This window comes from Balaenoptera acutorostrata, chromosome 3, assembly GCF_949987535.1.
Source record: "Balaenoptera acutorostrata chromosome 3, mBalAcu1.1, whole genome shotgun sequence".
Classification (NCBI taxonomy): Eukaryota; Metazoa; Chordata; class Mammalia; order Artiodactyla; family Balaenopteridae; genus Balaenoptera; species Balaenoptera acutorostrata.
In genome coordinates this window covers 94,936,115-94,954,182 of record NC_080066.1, presented here as the reverse complement: position 1 = coordinate 94,954,182, position 18,068 = coordinate 94,936,115, and the positions used below count along the sequence as shown (strand labels likewise).

The following is an 18,068-nucleotide window of genomic DNA, read 5'->3' as shown; positions in this document are numbered from 1 at the left end:
AGGAACTGGATGTCTCATTCAGGAATATCAGAGAACAGCAGCCACTGGCTGGGAAGACCTGCCTTCGGCTACTGGCTCACTCTGCCCCTCCCCTCCCGCCCTTGCTCCCTGGGTGGTGGCAGTGACAATCCCACAGGGACGGGCCTTAAATCTGCCCAGCTTAGCAAGGCAAGGATCTGTTAGGACATCAGGGCTCCACCCTCTGGGTGGCTCCCACACTGAGGGCTTTTCCCTCACCTCTTGGATGGCAGCCAGCACCACCAGAAACCTCTGGTACAGCTAATTTAAAAAAGAGCACACACACGTGCACACAGGGACACACGAAGATGGACCACCTCCTCCCAGGCCAGGAGGAAGGAGGGAGAAGGGGAAGATTCATGGAGCAAAGACAAGGAGTGAGTCCTGTCAAATGTCCCCAGAAGGCCAGGTCCTTCCCCTGGCCTAGGGGAGGGTTGGGGCCTAGGGACAGGTCACTCTGGCCAGCATCACCAGCCAGCCCTACCCTCAGCAAGGTGGCAGCAACAAGCCCAGGTCTGAGCCAGGTTGCTCTGAATGTACCTGGCAGGACGCGGGGAGCGATGAGGACCAAATCATTTAGGACCCGGCAAGAGGTCACTGCTCTGCAGCTCAGAGCCATCAACACCCCTTAGAAAAGAGCAACCAGCAAGTACTGAGAGCACACAGCATGCCAGCCACTGTGCTCAGCGTGTCACACATCTTGTCTCATTTCACCCTCATGGCTCCCTGTAAGTGGCCTCTGAGAGCCATAGTGAGGCCAGCAGCTCTCAAACCAAGAGACTCCTTACCCTTGCAAGTGTCAGAGTCAACTTGTCCCGCGGAAGAGTGGACCCCAGTTCTGACTGATGGTGTATTTGGGGACTAAAAAAATATATTGGTGATCAAAAAACTCAGATATTGTTAATAGAATGTTATGGAACAATGATACCTAACTTGTTCTATTATTTATGATATGCAGTTGCTGATTTAACCTAAGTTATTTCTTAAAAAGACAAATTCAGAAAATTTACTGTGTAACTGAAAATTGTTACTTAATTTTAAATGCTGGGAAGTGATCTCAGCCTGTCCTCTGTCTTTCATCTTGAAACTGGAATTCTCCTCTGTAATATTTTACTTACCCCCCGCAGCACCAAACCCATCAGATATAAATATAGATTAATAAATTCATAGCATCACTTCAAGGCTCTGAAGTTCTCTGGAACTGCATCGCTTCGGCCTCCTCCCCAAGTCCCACACTGCCACCTGAAGGTCACTGAGCCAGTGCATGGCCAGTGACCTGACCAGGAGCCATCACAGCCCAGAGCTTGTACACAACCCTCTCAGACATGAGATGACAATCAAGAATTACCAAATATATAAAGAAGGCAAAGCCCATGAAGGAGAGGCAACAAAGAACCTACCCCAAGGAAACTGTTCACGTAACAATCAGGAAAATACCATGAAATGCACATATTAACACCATCTGAGGGAAGTGGTGAAGCATTTCCATGCAATGAAAACAAGTAATTTTGGAAGATCCTATTAGGGAACTTAAACAGGGAAATGTGACAGTCAAAAGTTAAACAAAACCCCCCCAAAAATGGATAGAGAAGCAGGCTGGACACAGGTGGAGTATATATTTGTGAACAAAAAAAATCATGCAAAGAAAATCCCCAGAATGCAGCACAAATGAAAAAAACAGAATGTGTAAAAGGAAAGTTTAGGGATACAGAGGATCGATTCATACATTTCAATATCCATTTAATAGGAATCCAGAAAGAGAGAATGAAGAAGAGTAGTGTTTTGATACAATTGGTAGATAATTTCTTAGAGCTTCAAAAAGACATGAATCTCGAAATCGAAAGAGGTCACTGATTTTTTTTAAGTTCCCACTTTAGAAAAATCATAGTGAAACTTTTGAAAATCGAAGACAAAGAGAAAACACTAAAAATTAGGTAAAGATAAATTACCTACAATGGGATGAGAATTCAGCTGACATCAGGCTGCCCATTGGCAATATGCAATGCAAAGAGGCATTAAAATCTGAGTAGATGTAAGCCTGAACCAAGAATTCTACCCTAATCCAGACTATTATAAATCAGGGCAAGAAAAGACAATTCCAGACATATCAGGACTCAGAAGGGTTACATTCCACAGATCCTCCACTATAGAACTATTCAATTTTGCACTCCAACAAAAAGAAAGATAAACCCAAAAGGAAGACAGCAGGTCAAAGGATAAGGAGTCATAAAAGATGTGTAAACACCAGCTAGCCAGATAGCTTCTCTCAAGAGCAATTGTCCCCAGTGAGCAGGCATGAGAGAACCAAGCTACCCCGACCCCATGCCAGCTAAAAGCACTGGCTCTTTTGAGGCCCAGCTCCCTCAGCCTCCCCAGTTCATGTCCAGCTGGAGGCCTGGGGTCCCAGGCCAGGCTGGGGGCACAGGCTAGGATCTAGACACCTTCCTCCCAGCCGGGAGCCAGAACTAGGGCCTTCTTCCCAGAGTCAGGATGGGTGAGGCTTTGTCACATAAGTTCCCTGATTAGAAGAGGAATTGTGACTTTGGCCCTGGAGAGCATGCGTGTGTGTGTGTGTGTGTGTGTGTGAGACAGAGACAGAGAGAGACAGAGAGAGACAGAGAGAGAGATTGAGGGAGGGGCTGTAGCCAAAGAGAGCACTCCTGGCAGAGGGGAGTGTCGAGTGAGTAGTGAATATGGCAGCCGGGCCACTGAAGGGCCCCAGGCGGCTCAGCGCTGGGTGGGGTATGGGTGAGAAGAGGCCGCAGAGGCCCTAGCCAGAGGGAGAGGACCTCAAGACCTCCAAGCTAAGCCCAGTCAGGGTGGATCTCCTTTCCACACACCTAAAATCTGCCCATGCTGGAGAGGCTCCAGATATTTGGAAGGTCCTGGGTGGGTCAGAAGAAATGATAAACAGATCCCCCAGATCGCGGGGGTGCATCTGTGAAAAAGGCAGGAACCCGGGCCTCTGAGTTCCCAGCCAGGCTTCCTCTACCTCTGCCCATCCCTGGCAGCTGACAGGTCCCCACTAGGAACACGTACACACACGCAGGTTCACGTTCACTCTGCCCCTGATCAATGGATACGCCCTCTAGACACACCCATTTAGCTTCTGGGAAGGGTGAGACTATTTGCACGAGGTGGCAGCTGTACGCCTGATAAGAGAATGTGACCCAAGTTTAAAGAGCGAAGATGAGTAATTAGCAAGGGGACCCACCAGCTGGAGCCCAGCCAAGAGGGGATATCATCCCACAGGGTCCACCACCCTCCCTCTACCAAGCCCTGGTCCGGAGCCCACAGTCCCTCCTCTGTCCCAGTCCCCCGACTCCAGCCCGGGTCAGCCTCCAGCCCTGTCCCTAGCCTGTCGCCGGTCCAGAGCCAGCCGGAGGGCCTGCCGCACAGTCTCCACATTGTTCAGAACATTGTATCGACTCAGGGCCACCAGCCGCTCAAACTCCTGGGGCTCGTAGGTGAAGTTCATCATGCCATAGGGGGTGTCTGGCCCACTGATGACAAAGTCCCCACAGGCTTTCTCCTCATCCGTTTGTCGTTCCACACCTGCAGCGGGACGGGGAGAGAGGCCGGGCTAGGGCACTCTGTGGCTGGGAGCTGCCAGTCCAGAAGCGCCCCTTCCCTAGAGCATCTGGCTGGTCTGTGGGCTCTGCTTGGGGCCGCATCTCAGCTCTCTCGCCCACCGGCAGGAGCCGGGCCAGTGTGCATGCTGAGTCCAGGAAGCAGTGGCCAGCTGGGGGCCTCCAGGAGGTACACTGTCCTGGGTCCAGCACTCCATCACCACCCCAGGGCTCCGTGGGCCAGACCCAGACCTTCCTCTCACCTGGGGCCAGGTGTGTGCGGAAGGTACGGTTGACCAGGGGGAAGTGCAGCACGACGGGTGAGCGCAGGTCCTCGGCCTTGGCAAACAGGTAGCATTCACGGGGGTCCTTCAAGTCCTCAGGGGGCACCTCAGTGCTGGGGAAGGAGATGCCTCGGTCCAGGCAGTACTTCCCTGTCATCTGTAAGACCTGGGCAGACACCCGGCCCTGTGAGCTTCCGGCCCTGCCTGAGGCGCCCTGGACTCACGCTGACCCAGGCTTCAATGCCAGCCCTGTCTCCCAGTAGCCGAGTGACTACAGGCAGCAAGAAGAGAACCCGCATCCGGGTGTGCAACCTGTCCGTCACCCCACAAGCCCTGAGGGAGCCGCTGATAGAGACTCCCTGGAGGGACCCTGAAGGCTCTGTTGTTACCATAGTAACAAAGGGACAGCAAACCTGAACCCAGGCCCAGATAGGAGCAAGGAATCCTATCAGGAACAGCAGGGTCCAGAACAGGGGTCTTCTCTTCACCGGGATAAAGGCTCCTGAGGACTCCCCTTGGCTTCCTCTCCTGAATCCCACTCTCCCCCATCACCTCAGCAATCCTCCTCTTCCAGCTGGGGAGACCAATGCTGCTAGCGGTGTTCACAAGGTGCCTGCCCACAGCTCAGCACCCAGGCCCTTCTCGAAGGGCGATCCCCCAACACCCAGCCAGTCTGCCTTAGCAAGGACCCCCAACCCCGCACCGTACCTCAAAAGGGGCGTCCAGGGAGTAGTCGAAGGACAGAATGAGGTCCACGGCTCTCTGCGGCTGCAGGCTCAGCGGGAACGGAGAGTTGATGGCAAAGCCTCCGTCCACCAGGTACAGACAGTCCCGCATGGGAGTGAGCTGGTTGGGGAAGGCATCCGGGTGCGAATCTGCACAGAGACAAATGCTTGCTCTCTCCAGCAGCCCTCTTCTCTTCGCACTGGGAATGCCCCTCTGTTGAGAGCTCTCCTCTCCCTACAGCCACGGGGTCTCCCACCACAGCCCCCGGCCTGCCTTCCAGCACGATCATCACAGTCCTTCCCCCACTAGCCCCTGGGCAGCAGGAGCCCCCCCCCAGCCCCCCAGGTCAAAAAGCAGCACTGGCCCCAGGGAGCCAGAGGCACAGGCAACAGGCGGGACCCCGCCCAGAGCAGCACCCACCTTTCCAGGCCAAAAACTCCCTGTCAGACACATAGTCCTTGTGCAGGCAGAGGCCCTTGGTGAAGTTCGAGTTCTGGGCTGAGGTAAAGCGGTAGGTGAATATGCCCAGCACAGCCTGGGAGAAGGGCCCTTGGAGGGTGAAGAGCCTGGTTTGCAGCCTCTCTGGGTCGTGCAGCTGGAGCTTCTGGCAGCCGTCTAGGTGGGGGTGGGACGGTGAAATACCGTGAGAAGCCCTCCTTTGTCCAGCGGTCCTCACATCTCAGGGGAGCCCCTCTGTCTCCTCCCCACGTCTCTCCTCCTTCCCCACCCCACCTCCCGGGTCTCTGACCACTGCTTCCCCGAACCCCTTTTAAATGACTTTTTCTTTCATGTTCCCCACGTTTTGAAAGTTGACATGCACGTATTAAAAAAGTTGAAAGTTGACATTGCATGTATTAAACAACATCACCTACCCTTAAAGTTGCATATGCAACTTCCAATCAGAATTTCACCCATTAAACACCCACTGAACAGTTACCACGTGCTGTGGCGGCCACTGTGCTGGGCACGGGGATGCAGAGGTGAACAGGGCCTGACCCCTGGCCCTCCAGGGCTCACCGCCTACTTAGGGGAGAATCTAAAGAGGTAATAAATGGTGACAGTGTCCCGAGGTAAGGACAACATGGGATGTGCCTACGGTTCTAGGGAACCTTGGTGGTCAGACCCTCGATCAGCCTGGAGGGATGGACTGGAGCAGAGACGCCCCCTGACAAAATGATGTCTGTGCTGAACTTTAAGAACTGAGCAAATGTTACCCAGTGAAGAAAAGTGGGAAAGGTATTCTACACAGCAGGGAGCTCATGGGTCATTTAAGGAGCAGACTGAAGGGGAGCTCTGAGGTGGGGGGACAGAGTGTCAACCAGATACCCAGTGGCCCTGGGCTGAGTTGATCTAATGGGAGCCCAAGAGGAGAATTAAAGGCACAGGTTTATCACGGAGCACTCACAACTCCCACTAGGTTTTCTGACATGGGTTCCCCACCCCTTAGCCTCTCTGTAGACCTCTGGGCATCCAGAGACCCTAAGCTAGAAGTCATTTTCTCAATATTTCTCTGAACCGAATAGGACATCCAAGTCCTTCACTGCCCCTCCCTCTTTCCTCATGCCTCTGCCAGGGTACTGTTGCTGGAAGGAGGTATTGTGGGGGCTGGCGGGGAGCGGGGGGAGGTTTGGGGGAGCAGGCTCTCTGCCCTCACCTGTGATGTTTACACTGCTTCTGCACCTCTGGAGGAAGCCGAGGCCCGAGCCGGTGGTCTTCAGGAAGACCTCATCCAGGCTGGCTGCAAAGGCGCTGCCCCATATACCTAAGGAGAAAGGCAAAGCCCCCGGCCCTCACAAGTCCTCCACCGGCGCCACCAACTCAGGGCCCGGCGCCTGCCCTGTCCCCATGTCCCCAGCCCTCTGGCCTAGACTCACCCTGCAGGTAGCAAATCCGGGGCTCAGGGCGGAGCTGCAGCAGTCGCCCCATGAAGAACTCTGAGCTAAAGAGCTCAGTGGGAACATAAGCGCCATACTTGGGTAAGCCGACCTCGTGGGGGGTGAACTCGCACCACTCTGGGGGTGCAAAGAGAAGGGAAAGTCACCAGGGGCTTCCCACCAGGACCCCACGCTTCCCCCGAGCCCTTGCGCCTGAGCAGGAGGCAGCAAGCCCACTGTGCTCCAAGGCTCCCACCCTGACAGCCCTGGCCTCTACATCCTCACACCGACCATTGCTCCCACCTGCTTCCTAGGTCCCCACACCCGGGCACCTGCAAAGTCTTCCCCACTGATGTTGCCGCGGACGTTGACACTGGCGTAGATGGGGTAAGGGTTCTGGCCCTGGCTGACAGCCTCCTGCTGGTCAGACAGCTTGGCAGGATTTTCCTGGTCAGGAAAGAAGGGAGTCCACTTGGCCTTTGGGGAGTTCCCTTTCCCCATCCCCATGGCCTGAGGCTCGGCACCCTGCAGGTGTGGAGTGCCCATGAGACTTTGGTTGCTAAGGCCAGGGCTCTAGAGACAGCTCTCTAAGGGACAGGCTTTGGGCTGCAGCAGAGGTGAGGCCACATGGGGTTCGTGCAATTCCAGGGGCTTTGGGAACACCCTCCCCCCTTCCTTCCCATTCAAGAAAGCCTATCAGAACTCAAGGGAGTCAAGTGACATTTTTAAAGGAATAACTGAAAATCAAATCTACTTTCTTTGAAAAAGTGAATCACTAGAAAACATGTATTCTTTTCTTAGACATCACATTCATAACAGATAGCCACACACCAGTGGGCCAGGCCCCGCAGGCCCCCAGGGCTGAGAACCTTGCTCAGCTCTAACCTCATCTCCCGATGCATGCTGGGCCTGCAGTTCTAGGAGAAGCCACCAGGTGGCGTGCATCATGCCTGCTTGGCCATCAGGCCGGAGTGGCATTCTGCCTCAGCAGGAGGTTAGAATCATTTGGGACACTTTCAAAGCACACTTGAGCTAGGGCTCGACCCCTCACCAACCAAAACCAGTATCTCTGGAAGTGAGACTTAGGCATGGTGTTTTTGGAAAGCTGTACAGGTGATTCTAATATGCAGACAGACCTGAGAACAGCAGACCAGCCTCTCCCTCCCACGGGTTAGAGCCAAGGTGAGATGAAGCGTGTCAGGCCACCCGGAGATCCCACCCCTTGCCCCCAGGGAGCTCAGACCTAAAGGATAGCTTTGCAAAGCTCAGATCGTAGCCTAGTGGGTAAGGCAGAACTAAGTGCTGGTGGGGCAGGGTGGACAGGAGCCACGTTCATCTATTACCTGCTCTTCTCTTACCTCCTGGTATAGGAAATATTCAACGAGAAGCCCCCAGAGGTCGATGAGGGAAGCGCTGTGGCCACTGCTTTCCCGGATCCCCAGTTCCTGGGCATAGTACTGCAGGCGTTCCATGGACATTGCCCCCATCTTACTGCTGCAGACCCGAGCCTGGGCACGCTCAATAGGGCCCTGCAAGGCCACCTGGGACCAGGCTGGGTCCTTGTAGAGTGTGGAGATGCACCTGGGCATGGAGGGAATTAGGAGGGTGGGAGCACAGTAAGGGGAGACAGGGATACAGGTGTCTCTGAGTCACCCCTCCTCCCCCATCCCTTGCACCCACTGGCCTGCACCACCCACTCAGAGGGCCCTGGGCACTCAGTCCCTTCCTGCCCTTCCTGACCCCTTTGGATCCCCGCCCCTCCCCACCAGATCACCAGGTCATACCTCTGCCTCTTCAGGGCTCTCCTTTTTTTTGCCCTGCCCCTACCTCACTTACCAGGTGGACCCAGAGACTCCGCTCAGATAGGTCACAGTGTCCAGGACGCCGAGCTCCTGTAGCCCGGCCAGGCTGCCGTAGAGGGAAGACATGGCTCGGGTTCCACCTCCCGAAGCCAGCACAGCCACCACAGGCACCTGGGCACAATAATAATCATGATAACATCTACCCCCGCTATTGTTCATATATTATTGCTTAGCATATCAGATATTGGTCTAAGAACCCAACTTGTATTATCTCTTTCAATCTTCAAAGAAACCCAATGGCATCCCCACTTTACAGGTGAGGAAACTGAGGCACAGGAAGGTTAGATAATGTGCCCACAATCATACCATCAGTAAGTAATAGGCTGTCAGATTGAAGCAGTATAACCTCAGAGATGGCTCTTAACATTATATCAGGAAAGTATGTACCTGGGAGGTATATTGGATTCACTCAAAACAGCTAAAGCAGGGTTTCTCAACCTTGGCACTGTTGGTAATTTTGGACCAGATAATTCTTTACTGTGAGGAACTGTCCTGTGTGTTATAGGACGTTTGGCAGCATTCCTGGCCTTCACCCGGCAGATGCCAGTAGCATCCCTCTCCCCTCCCCTAGTTGTGGCAATGTCTCTAGACAGTGACAAATGTCCCCTAGGTGGGTGGGGGGATGAGATTGCTCCCAGCTGAGAACCACAGAACTGAAGTGACAAAGACCAGCAGGCAGCCTGACCTGCCCCAGACATGGGAGGTCCCCAGATGTCTCTTCAGGATCAGAGGTGCCTGGTGGGATCAGACTAGAAGCTTTTGGGCTGCTCAGCTTTTCTACGAAGGTTTGGTTCATTCCACCCCAGGCTTCTGGTCCCTTTCCCTGTGCTTCCTTTCTTCCCCTGTCCTGAAAACAATGCTCCCTGGCCACTGCCCCACAAGGTCACTGTCCCTCCAGAGCTCTGGAGGAGACAGAGCTCCCTGAAGGCAGGTCTGTGCCCTCTCTACCCTTCACCCACAGAGCGGAGATGGGGCACAGAGCAGGCATTACCAGATGAGGAGTAGGCTTGCTCAGCTTGTCAGCACTGGGCACAGGCTAGGTCTCCTTGTACATTTGCAGCCAGAAGGAAGCCACCAGCCTGTCCCTGATTTACCACAGGTCTCCCCCTCAGCACTGCCTTTCCTCCTGCCTCCACTTCCCAATCCCTTTGTCCTGTTATGGACTGAATTGTGTCCTCCCCAAATTCATATGTGGAAGCCCCCATGTGACTCTCTTTGGAGAAAGGGCCTATACGGAGGTAATATAGGTTATGTGAGGTCCTAAGGGTGGGACCTTAGTCCCATAGGACTGGTGTCCTTGTAAGAAGAGGAAGAGAGAGAGAGATTCCCACAAACCCCTGCACGTGCACAGAGGAAAGTTCGTGTGAGGACACAACAAGAAGGTGGCCGTCTACAAGTCAGGAAGAGGTCTCGTCAGATACCAACCCTGATGGCACCTTGATCTTGAACTTCCAGCCTCCACGTGAGAAAATAAATGTCTGTTGTTTGAGCCACCCAGTCTGTGGCGTTCTGTTATGGCAGCCTGAGCAGACTAATACACCCCGCTTGGCTGGGGCCATTCAGCCCTCGTTCATATGGGGTCCTGACTCTCCCGAGTGTGCCCATCAGCTCAGGCACACAGGCCTGCCCCCTTCTTCCTCTGGTCCCCACACTTCCTCAACGCTTCCTGTCACCTCTTAGACACACAGTCCTCTCAAGGAAGAGGTTGGATTTGGTCCCAGCAACTCTGGTGTCTGGCTCCTCCATTCCATACCTGGTTACCGTCGGGAGCCTGGCTCAATCCCAGCACCTGCTGGAGGGCCTTGGACACGACGTGCTTCCTCTTATCCAGAAACTCCTGTTCCCCGTCACAGAGGTCAAAGCCAAGACGCAGGTCCAGGTCCCCAGAGCTGCCTCAGAGGGGGTGGGGGTGGGGTACTGGGTGACTGTTCAGTGGAGGAGAGCCTCCGGCCAAACCCATTTTCACGGGAGCAGACAGATGCACACTCCGTGGAACCTCCCAGAAAGATCCCACGGGACCCAGTCACCCCCAACGCCCGCTGAGCCGTAGGCGGAAGAGTCTCCGCACCGCTCACCTCACTTCTGCCTTCACACTCATAGCCACCTCCTGGCCCTGGAAGAGACAGCAGCCCATCCCTGAGCGCACTGAGTGGGACTCGCATTTGCAGCCCCGGTTGCTCTGGTAATTACGGCCCAGGTGTGGACACCATGACTGGCCTGATCTTGACCCCCTCGCGGGCCCCCTCCCCCAGACCTTTTGTGGGGGTCACAGAGCAGGCAGGGACCCCTCAGGCACCCAGACAGAGCCTTACCTCCCCCAGGGCCACGACATGCTGCTGCTCCTGACCGAGGGCCAGAGAGGAGAGCAGGACGTCCCCCTCGCCCAGCTTGCTGATCTGGACCTCCAGCTCAGCACTTGGGCCGTTCTGCAGAGAAGAAAACACCCAGGAAAAGGGGCCTCGTCCAGGCCGGATGGATTCTGTCGTCTGCCCCTTCCCAGGCTCCGTCATTCACCTGCAGGACCGTGAGCTTCTCTCTCAGCTCCACCTCCAGCCTGGAACTGAGCACTGGGTTCGCGTGGAAGGTAAACGTGGCGGGGAGGTCTGCCTGCAGGGGAGGCTGCAGGGGCAAGAGCTGGGGCTTCTCGTGGGCCCCGGGCACTGCCAGCCAAATCTGCCTGGAGCCTGGGAGCAGAGGGCCTAGGTGAGTGCCAGGTGTGGGGGTGAGAGTGGGGTGTGTGTGGCCCGTGACGGTGGCACGCCGAGCAGCAGCTCCCCTTTCCTTCCCCTTGGAAGTGCCAGCTCATCGCCCTGCTCACTCTCTGGCAATGGGCCCTACAGACATCGTGAAGGACACTCGGGGTCCTATAACCTGCTCTGGTCAGAACTGGGAGCCTGGGATGGGGGCGGCACACACAGCGCTCAGGGAAGGGCCCCTGTCCGGAGCTTATAGGGCTGAGGATTTTGAGATTATTATATAAAGTATATAAAATATAATTCTATAATTACCATATTATAACGATCGTATATTATTACATTAATTACCAGTTTTCAACTGGTAGTTCCCCCTCTCTTGCTCCGTTCAAGCCCCATGCTCATTGCCCTGGGGGAGGTTTGTGGCCAGAGAGAAAGCAAACAGGCTGCACGTTGTTTCCAAAGCATAAGCCCTTGGGAGAACATAGAGGGTTTGCAGGGGATGTAAACGGAAGAAGTGGGTTCGTGGCACAGAGAGGGTAGGCTTGGGGAAGCGGAGGAGAGCCAGCGCCGGCTAGGTGAGGCCAGCTGGGGGGAGGCAGAGAGAGGCCAGAGCAGCGGGGCCTGCCCTGTTCCTGCAGCTTTCTGGAGAGCAGGCAAGACCCCAGAGAGAAATGGCTACACATGACACCCGGGAAGAGGGGACCCCAGACAGACCCACGAAAGAGCCCCTAACGCCTCAGGAACCGATGTCCAAATGGAATCCCTCTCCCTACATGCCCTCCTTAGCACTAAATGAGACCTGGGGACTTGACATGACCAGGGGTGGGAGGGAATTAGAGAAAATAAGGAAAGTGATCCTTCTCTCACATCATGGTTTACAGACTGAGATTGATAAGGGCTGTTCACAGTCAGAAACAACAGAAGCTGTGGCGGGGAGAGCAGACAGGCCCCGGGTGTCACAGACCTGGGCCTGGACCTGGCTCTACCGCTTACTGGCTGTGTGACCTTAACAAAGTTTCTTCTCTGAGCCTCGGTCTCATGAATTAAAGGAGGATAATGACTGTACCTACGTTACAAGGCTGTTATGAGGATTAAAAGATAAAACACTGTAAAATGCTTAGGCCAGTGCCTGACTCACAGTAAGTGCGCCATGTTACCTGGGCACGACTCAGCCCGTTGGCTCAGACTCCCAGTGTCGGAGAGGACCTTAGCTGTCACACAGCCTCCGCTCCCCTCCCAAAGCTGGAACCCCTCCCGAGTGGCTGTCCCCAGTGGCAGTCTGCGATGGCCCCAGTTCTTCACTTCTGGAGTTCTCACTGTTTGCCATGTGGCCTTGGTTCCTCTCACTAAAGAGGCTGGCTATATTTCTTGCCCTCCAACTTAGAGTCAGCCTTGTGCTTGTTTTGGCGAACAAAATGTTAGTGAGGGCTGTGATGTGACCAAAGGCTCGAAAAGCACTTGCTCATCTGGCCATGCGCTCTTGCACCTCTGCCAATGTCTTAAGAACATGCCCAGGCTTGTCCGCTGGTCACAGGAGGTGGATGAGGGACATGGGAGCAGAGCCAGGTCACTCCGCCAAGCCCAGCCTAGATCAGCCATGCCCCAGCTGACCACCAGATGTGTCTGCCACTGAGATTTTGTGGGTGTCTTTTGTACAGCAGTAGTTGAACCGATACAGCCTCTGTGCCTGGAATACTTCCAGGGACAGAAATTTACTGCTTCTGGAGGCAATCCATGTCATCCTTGGTCAGCTTTCAGCAGTGAAAAATTAAGAACTTCCTGCCCCAGACCCATCTTCTTGAAACCAGCAGCCCCCAATCCCCCAGGAGAGGAGGCAAGACCCAAGGCCACTGACCAGACTCACCATACTCTTGATGTGGGGCTGTCCCATCTCCACTGAGGGTGCCCTGGATTCTCAGACAGGGCTGAGCCTGAGGAAAGCAGAGGCATGTGGGAGCCAGACAGTCCACAGGGCCCTGCACAGGGCCTGAACCAGGATGGAGGGAGGCAAGGGTATCTGGGGCAGGGTCGAGCTAACATCCTTCCCAGGGCCTGTGCCTTACGAGCAGGGGTCTTCTGTCACAGCCCCCCTCCCAGGACTCAGAGGAAGTGGTCCCTGGTGGGAAAGGGGGAGGAGATGAGGGGCCCTGACGGTGGATCCTTGGCAGACTCAGAAGCCAGGTGAGCAGTGTGCTGTGCACAGGTGGAAAGCCTGGCTTCTGGGCTATTCCATCAGGTGGGAGGCAAGGGACCCCCTTGTCCCTGGAGGTGCCTCCACAGCACATCTCCCCTCTGAGGAGGGGTTGAGTGTCCTTCGGGCAAGTGGGCATGATGGGCTCAGTCGTGGACTCCCCAATCCCCCGCCCCCCCAGCCCTGGGCAGCCCCAAGCTGACCACCCCTACTCACCACCAGGACCCCATTGGTGATGACTTCAGACGCCGGCACCTGGCTACAAAGGATGAGGGGCTCATGGGACGCCTGAATCCCTCAAGATGGCTATTACTATAATAATGTAACCAAAGCAGCTGGAAGAGCTTGGGGAGCACGGCAGGTTTGGGGTTAGGGGTGGGCATCAAGGCCAAGACCTCCCCTCTCAGGCCAGGCCAACGCAGGACCTGGTGACTGACAGCTGGGAGCTTTGGGTGGGTCTCAGAGTAAATGGGAGGGTACAGGCTCCACCTGGACTCACCTGTCCTCCAAAACAAATTCCACCTGCAGCTCTTGTGAATCCTACATGGAGGGAGCAAGGGAGCACCAGTTTTCAAAGGGGTCCCAGAGCCTCAGGACCTTCCCCTCCCACCCCCGGTTCTACTCAGCTCCAGCGACTAGAAGGCCAGACTGATGTTATGGCTGCTCGTGGGCACGGGACAGGGTAGCGACACCACCACGAGGAGCTCCATCTGTTCAAGGCTGTGGACAGGCGCTCTTCTAGACACTGAGGATTCAGCAGTGACCGAGACACACAAAGCCCCTGCCTTCAAGGAGCCCACGTGTTGGCTTCCCTCAGGGAAGGAGTGCTCGTGGGAAAGCTCTGTGGGGTCATTGCTGCAGGGTGGAGGAGGGTCTGTCTTGGAGGCTGGGCCTGTGCTGATCGGGAGCCCCCCTGTGCCGGGGCCTCTTCTCCCGGGACTGGGCTCGTTGCTGGCGCAGGCGGAACCGCTCACCTGGTGGCTGAGTGAGAAGGTGTGTCTGTGCGGTTGGTGGGGCTTGAGGCTCCTCAGGTCAAACAGCAGCTGGGAGAGCTGGTCATTGTCCAGGACGTCCTTGTCATAGAGGGTGAGTTCCAGGACGTTCTGGGGGCAGGGCAGGAGGCAGGGTTGGCCTGAGGCAGGGCGGAGGGCAGGCACCTGGGAGGAGCCCCCTCCCTCCGCAGCCCCAGCCCCTCGCCGACCCTCACCTTCACGGCGCCGTGGAGCCGGTAGTGGAAGGTTTCGTTCCATTCGGGGTCCCGGCAGTTGGCTACCACCCTTGTCTGGGCGGGGCTGGAGGACGCTGTGTGCAGGCACGGCTGCACGTAGCAGTCGGCTTTGGACACTGGAGGCGGGATGGGGAGGGGTCCTCAGCCTCTAGCTCTTATGGCTGGAAAGGTTGCCCGGAGGAGACTGGGGCTGGACGGGAAGGGGCAGAGGAGAGAGAGGAGGCTGCCCGCATAGCAGCGTGGGGTGGGGAGATGCGGGAGAGCCCATGTCCTTGACTCCATCTCCACCAGTTACACCTCCGATTCAACTGAATGGAAATCCTGCTGCAGCCAATTCAGAACGTCATGTGACAGCGCAGACCACTGAGTAATTCCCAGAAAGGGCCTGATTCAGGAAACAAGCTCCCGCCCAGCGTGAGCACTGGCGTGGAAACCCCTAGAGAGCAGACGGTAACTTGTGGCAGCAGCAGGCCTCACACGCTCACCCAGGCTGGCAACCTCCACGAGCCAGCCTCAGGGAGGAGGTGGTGGTCTGCACACTGCCTTCCCCTCCAACTCCTGCAGCCTGCCCCGGGCTCCCTCACCAGAGAGCCCTCCATCCGCTCCGCTCTAAATACACATGCACGCTTCAGGCCAGCCCCTGCTGAGCTCTGGAGAGGCCCCAGGGGAGGAAGGGAGAAAGCATGAAATTGGGGGTCACTCACACAGGTCTGCGTCCCGGATATTTTTGGCCCTCAGCACCTTCACCTGGAGGTCATAGTATGGGTGTGTCTCCCGCTGAAAGGACAGAACTCCGGGGACTCAGTTCCAGGAAGCCGGGTGTGAGGCCTGACCTCCCTGCCACGGTGCCCACCTAGGGCTTCCCTTGTCCCATCGCAGAGCGGCAACCTGGCCCAGGGTCACTGACGTCACTGTGCCAGGGACCCAGGAGGCCTCGACAGAGCAAGCGCTGGGAGCTGAGTGTGTTGGTGATGAACCTGACCTTGGGATCATTCAGGCTGGGATGAAATCTAAGCTGCACTGTGGACTAGCTAAATGGCCTTGGGCAAGAGACTTGATTTCCCTGTGCTTTAGTTTCTCCGTCTCTAAAGTGGGGGGTATGATGATAATCTCACAGGGTTATAGTGAGTTTTAAATGAGAAGTCGTACAAACTGCCTGGCATAAGTGCTTAATACATGTAGCCATTTTTACTAATTATGTTTATTATGCACCACGAAGGTGCAGCCCCCCTGACTACAGGGCTGGGGCTGTAGCTTGAGAGTCAAAGTGAGAGCTGGAGTGATGTGCTTAAGAAGATTAAGTATCAAAAGAGAAAACTGTGGGGCTTCCCTGGTGGTGCAGTGGTTGAGAGTCCTCCTGCTAATGCAGGGGACACGGGTTCGAGCCCTGGTCTGGGAAGATCCCACATGCCGCGGAGCAACTGGGCCCGTGAGCCACAACTACTGAGCCTGCGCGTCTGGAGCCTGTGCTCCGCAACAAGAGAGGCCACAATAGTGAGAGGCCCGCGCACCGCAATGAAGAGTGGCCCCCGCTTGCCGCAACTGGAGAAAGCCCTCGCACAGAAACGAAGACCCAACACAGCCAAAAATAAATTAATTAATTAATAAATTAAAATGACCAGGTTTAAAAAAAAAAAAAGAGAGAAAACTGTGATGGACCCCACCCACTAGCTCCTGACGAAGGCTGGAAGACGGCCCAAGAGGGAGCGGGCAGGTAAAGGGAAACCAAGAGTCACCCAGCTGGTACTGGTCTGAGGAGTCGCTAAGGAGATGGCAGCTTGGGCTCAGGAGAGATAACAGTAGACGGCAGCTTCCTGGGAGTGAGACTATCTCCTCCAGATCCCAGCGAGTGCCTCATTCCCCCCACTCCCTCAACCCCCAAACCCCCATTCTACAGCCAGGCTACGGCCTACTGGGCAAAAGCCAATCAGCTGCAATTGTCACATGGCTTCCATTTCCTAACCGGGGGTGATTAACTTCAAGATTATTATTATTTGGCCAAGCTCTCTAAGCTCTACCAGGTAATCTGGAGCAAATCGGTCCTGGCCCAGATCAAAATGCATTCCCAGGGCTGGCCCCAGTCTCCACAGGGTGCTGTGCGCCCAGGACTCCTCCTGTCCACACCCCCAGGGGAGATCAGGTACTTTACCCGCCACCGCCTCCGCTGAGGTTCCCTCTTCTGTCTCTTCTGCAGCAACACTGCACCCACGAGGGGCAGCGCCTGGCCTGTCAGCCACCTGGGCCAGAGCGCCCAGAGCATGGCCCGGCAGCCCGGCTCCCGGCAGGAAGCCCTGCCTGCGCTCCTCTGGCTGCCCTGGCTGCTGGCTCAGGTCTGACAGGTAGCTGGAGTGGGGAGGGTGGAGCAGGCTGTTCTGCTGAGGACTCACAGCTGGGGCTGGAGGTGGGGTTTGACGAGCTCCAGGAAGTGACTGGGGCCCCGTGTCCTCTAGCAGGAGGGACTTTAGACCCTCTCAAAGAGGCTGAGGAACTGGCACTCTGGTTCCCAAACCTAGCCCCTGGTTATCATGGGGCTGCTTATGGAAAATAGATGCCTGAGCCTTACTCCCCAGACGATTTGATTTAGAGGGTGTGGCTAGAACCCAGGTGTTCGTGCTTCCAACAAGCCTTTTAGATGATGCAGACACAGGTGGTCCAGGGAACAGCAGAGCCAGAAAGTGCTGCATCAGGGGCCCAGGTTCCCCCAGCTATCAGAAGAGACTCAAACTAACACCTTTCAAGTCCCACCTTCCCCACAGCTCTTAAGCAGAAACATGGAAATCTCTGGTTCCCCCCAGTGTTTCATCTGGACTCAAAGGTGTTTCTAATCCCTCAGGGCCTCTCTCATTTGTTCCCCAAACACTGAGAGGCTGCTGTGTGCCAGACACTGCGCTAGGCCCTGGTCCAAAGGTGAGGAGGGCCCAACCGTATCCTGAAGAAATTCAGACTCGTGACTCCCCGCTGTGGCTTCTAACCAGGATCCCTTCCTGAATCCGTGGAAATACCTGGATGGTCCAGGAACAGAGGTAGGGATATGGTCAGGTGGTATCGATAAGGGCAGGTAAAAACCGGCCTGCCTGTCCTTAAGCTACCAGAGATAAAGGCTCTAGAGGGTCCCCTTTGACCATCGTGAGCCTTAGGCTGCAGATGGTGTGTGGTGCTCCCTTTTCTGCAGACCGCAGCCGCCTCGGTGGCCAAGACAGGCAGTTTCTGGAAGAAAGGATCTCTAGGGCAGTGAGCTGTTGGGAGATACATTTCTTTTCCTCAACCAAGACGCAGTCATCTCCATTCTCCTCCCCAGTGCCCGAGTTGGGAGACTGAAAAGATGACATTCCAAAATGAGGTGATTCAACTCTGAAATGAATTCTGCAGGCAAGTTCAGGCCAGAAATTCCCAGAACTGCTGTTGGCCAGGTCCCAAGGGAGAGGGCCTGTTTCTGCTTAATTTGGAGCATGAGGCCAAGACCTGTGCTGGGATCTCAGAAATGCCAGAGTTCCACCCTCTTAGTGACCTGTATGCACAATGTGGAGGCCCACAGAGCCACAGCAGGGGAGCCTGAGGGAGGGGCACGGAGCTAGCTGGGGGCAGAGCCAGGGCCCCTGACTGATTAGAGTGCTTTCTGG

General features: G+C 55.6%; 1 protein-coding gene across 1 annotated transcript; it reads right to left on the bottom strand.

Moving 5' to 3' along the window:
* Positions 1–127: 127 nt before the first annotated feature.
* Positions 128–16,761, bottom strand: PLA2G4F (phospholipase A2 group IVF). Its single transcript, XM_007173621.2, has 20 exons — positions 16,598–16,761; positions 15,153–15,225; positions 14,428–14,564; positions 14,195–14,323; positions 13,720–13,760; positions 13,437–13,479; positions 12,894–12,960; positions 10,848–11,017; positions 10,646–10,759; positions 10,409–10,446; positions 10,087–10,222; positions 8,308–8,444; positions 7,830–8,052; positions 6,804–6,918; positions 6,472–6,609; positions 6,252–6,359; positions 5,018–5,212; positions 4,580–4,746; positions 3,851–4,037; positions 128–3,573 (listed from the first exon to the last, which is right to left on the bottom strand). The coding sequence occupies exons 1-20, from the start codon at positions 16,706–16,708 to the stop codon at positions 3,353–3,355; spliced, it is 2,550 nt and encodes an 849-aa protein (XP_007173683.2). The 5' UTR covers positions 16,709–16,761; the 3' UTR covers positions 128–3,352.
* Positions 16,762–18,068: the final 1,307 nt, after the last annotated feature.

Excerpts from the sequence above, each read along its gene's own strand:
- PLA2G4F (XM_007173621.2), bottom strand. The coding sequence starts at position 16,708 with ATGCTCTGGGCGCTCTGGCCCAGGTGGCTGACAGGCCAGGCGCTGCCC. Across the intron at positions 6,919-7,829 it reads AATATTTCCTATACCAGGAG|GAAAATCCTGCCAAGCTGTC; the intron begins GTAAGAGAAGAG and ends TTTCCTGACCAG. Across the intron at positions 5,213-6,251 it reads AAGCAGTGTAAACATCACAG|ACGGCTGCCAGAAGCTCCAG; the intron begins GTGAGGGCAGAG and ends ACCCCCACCTAG.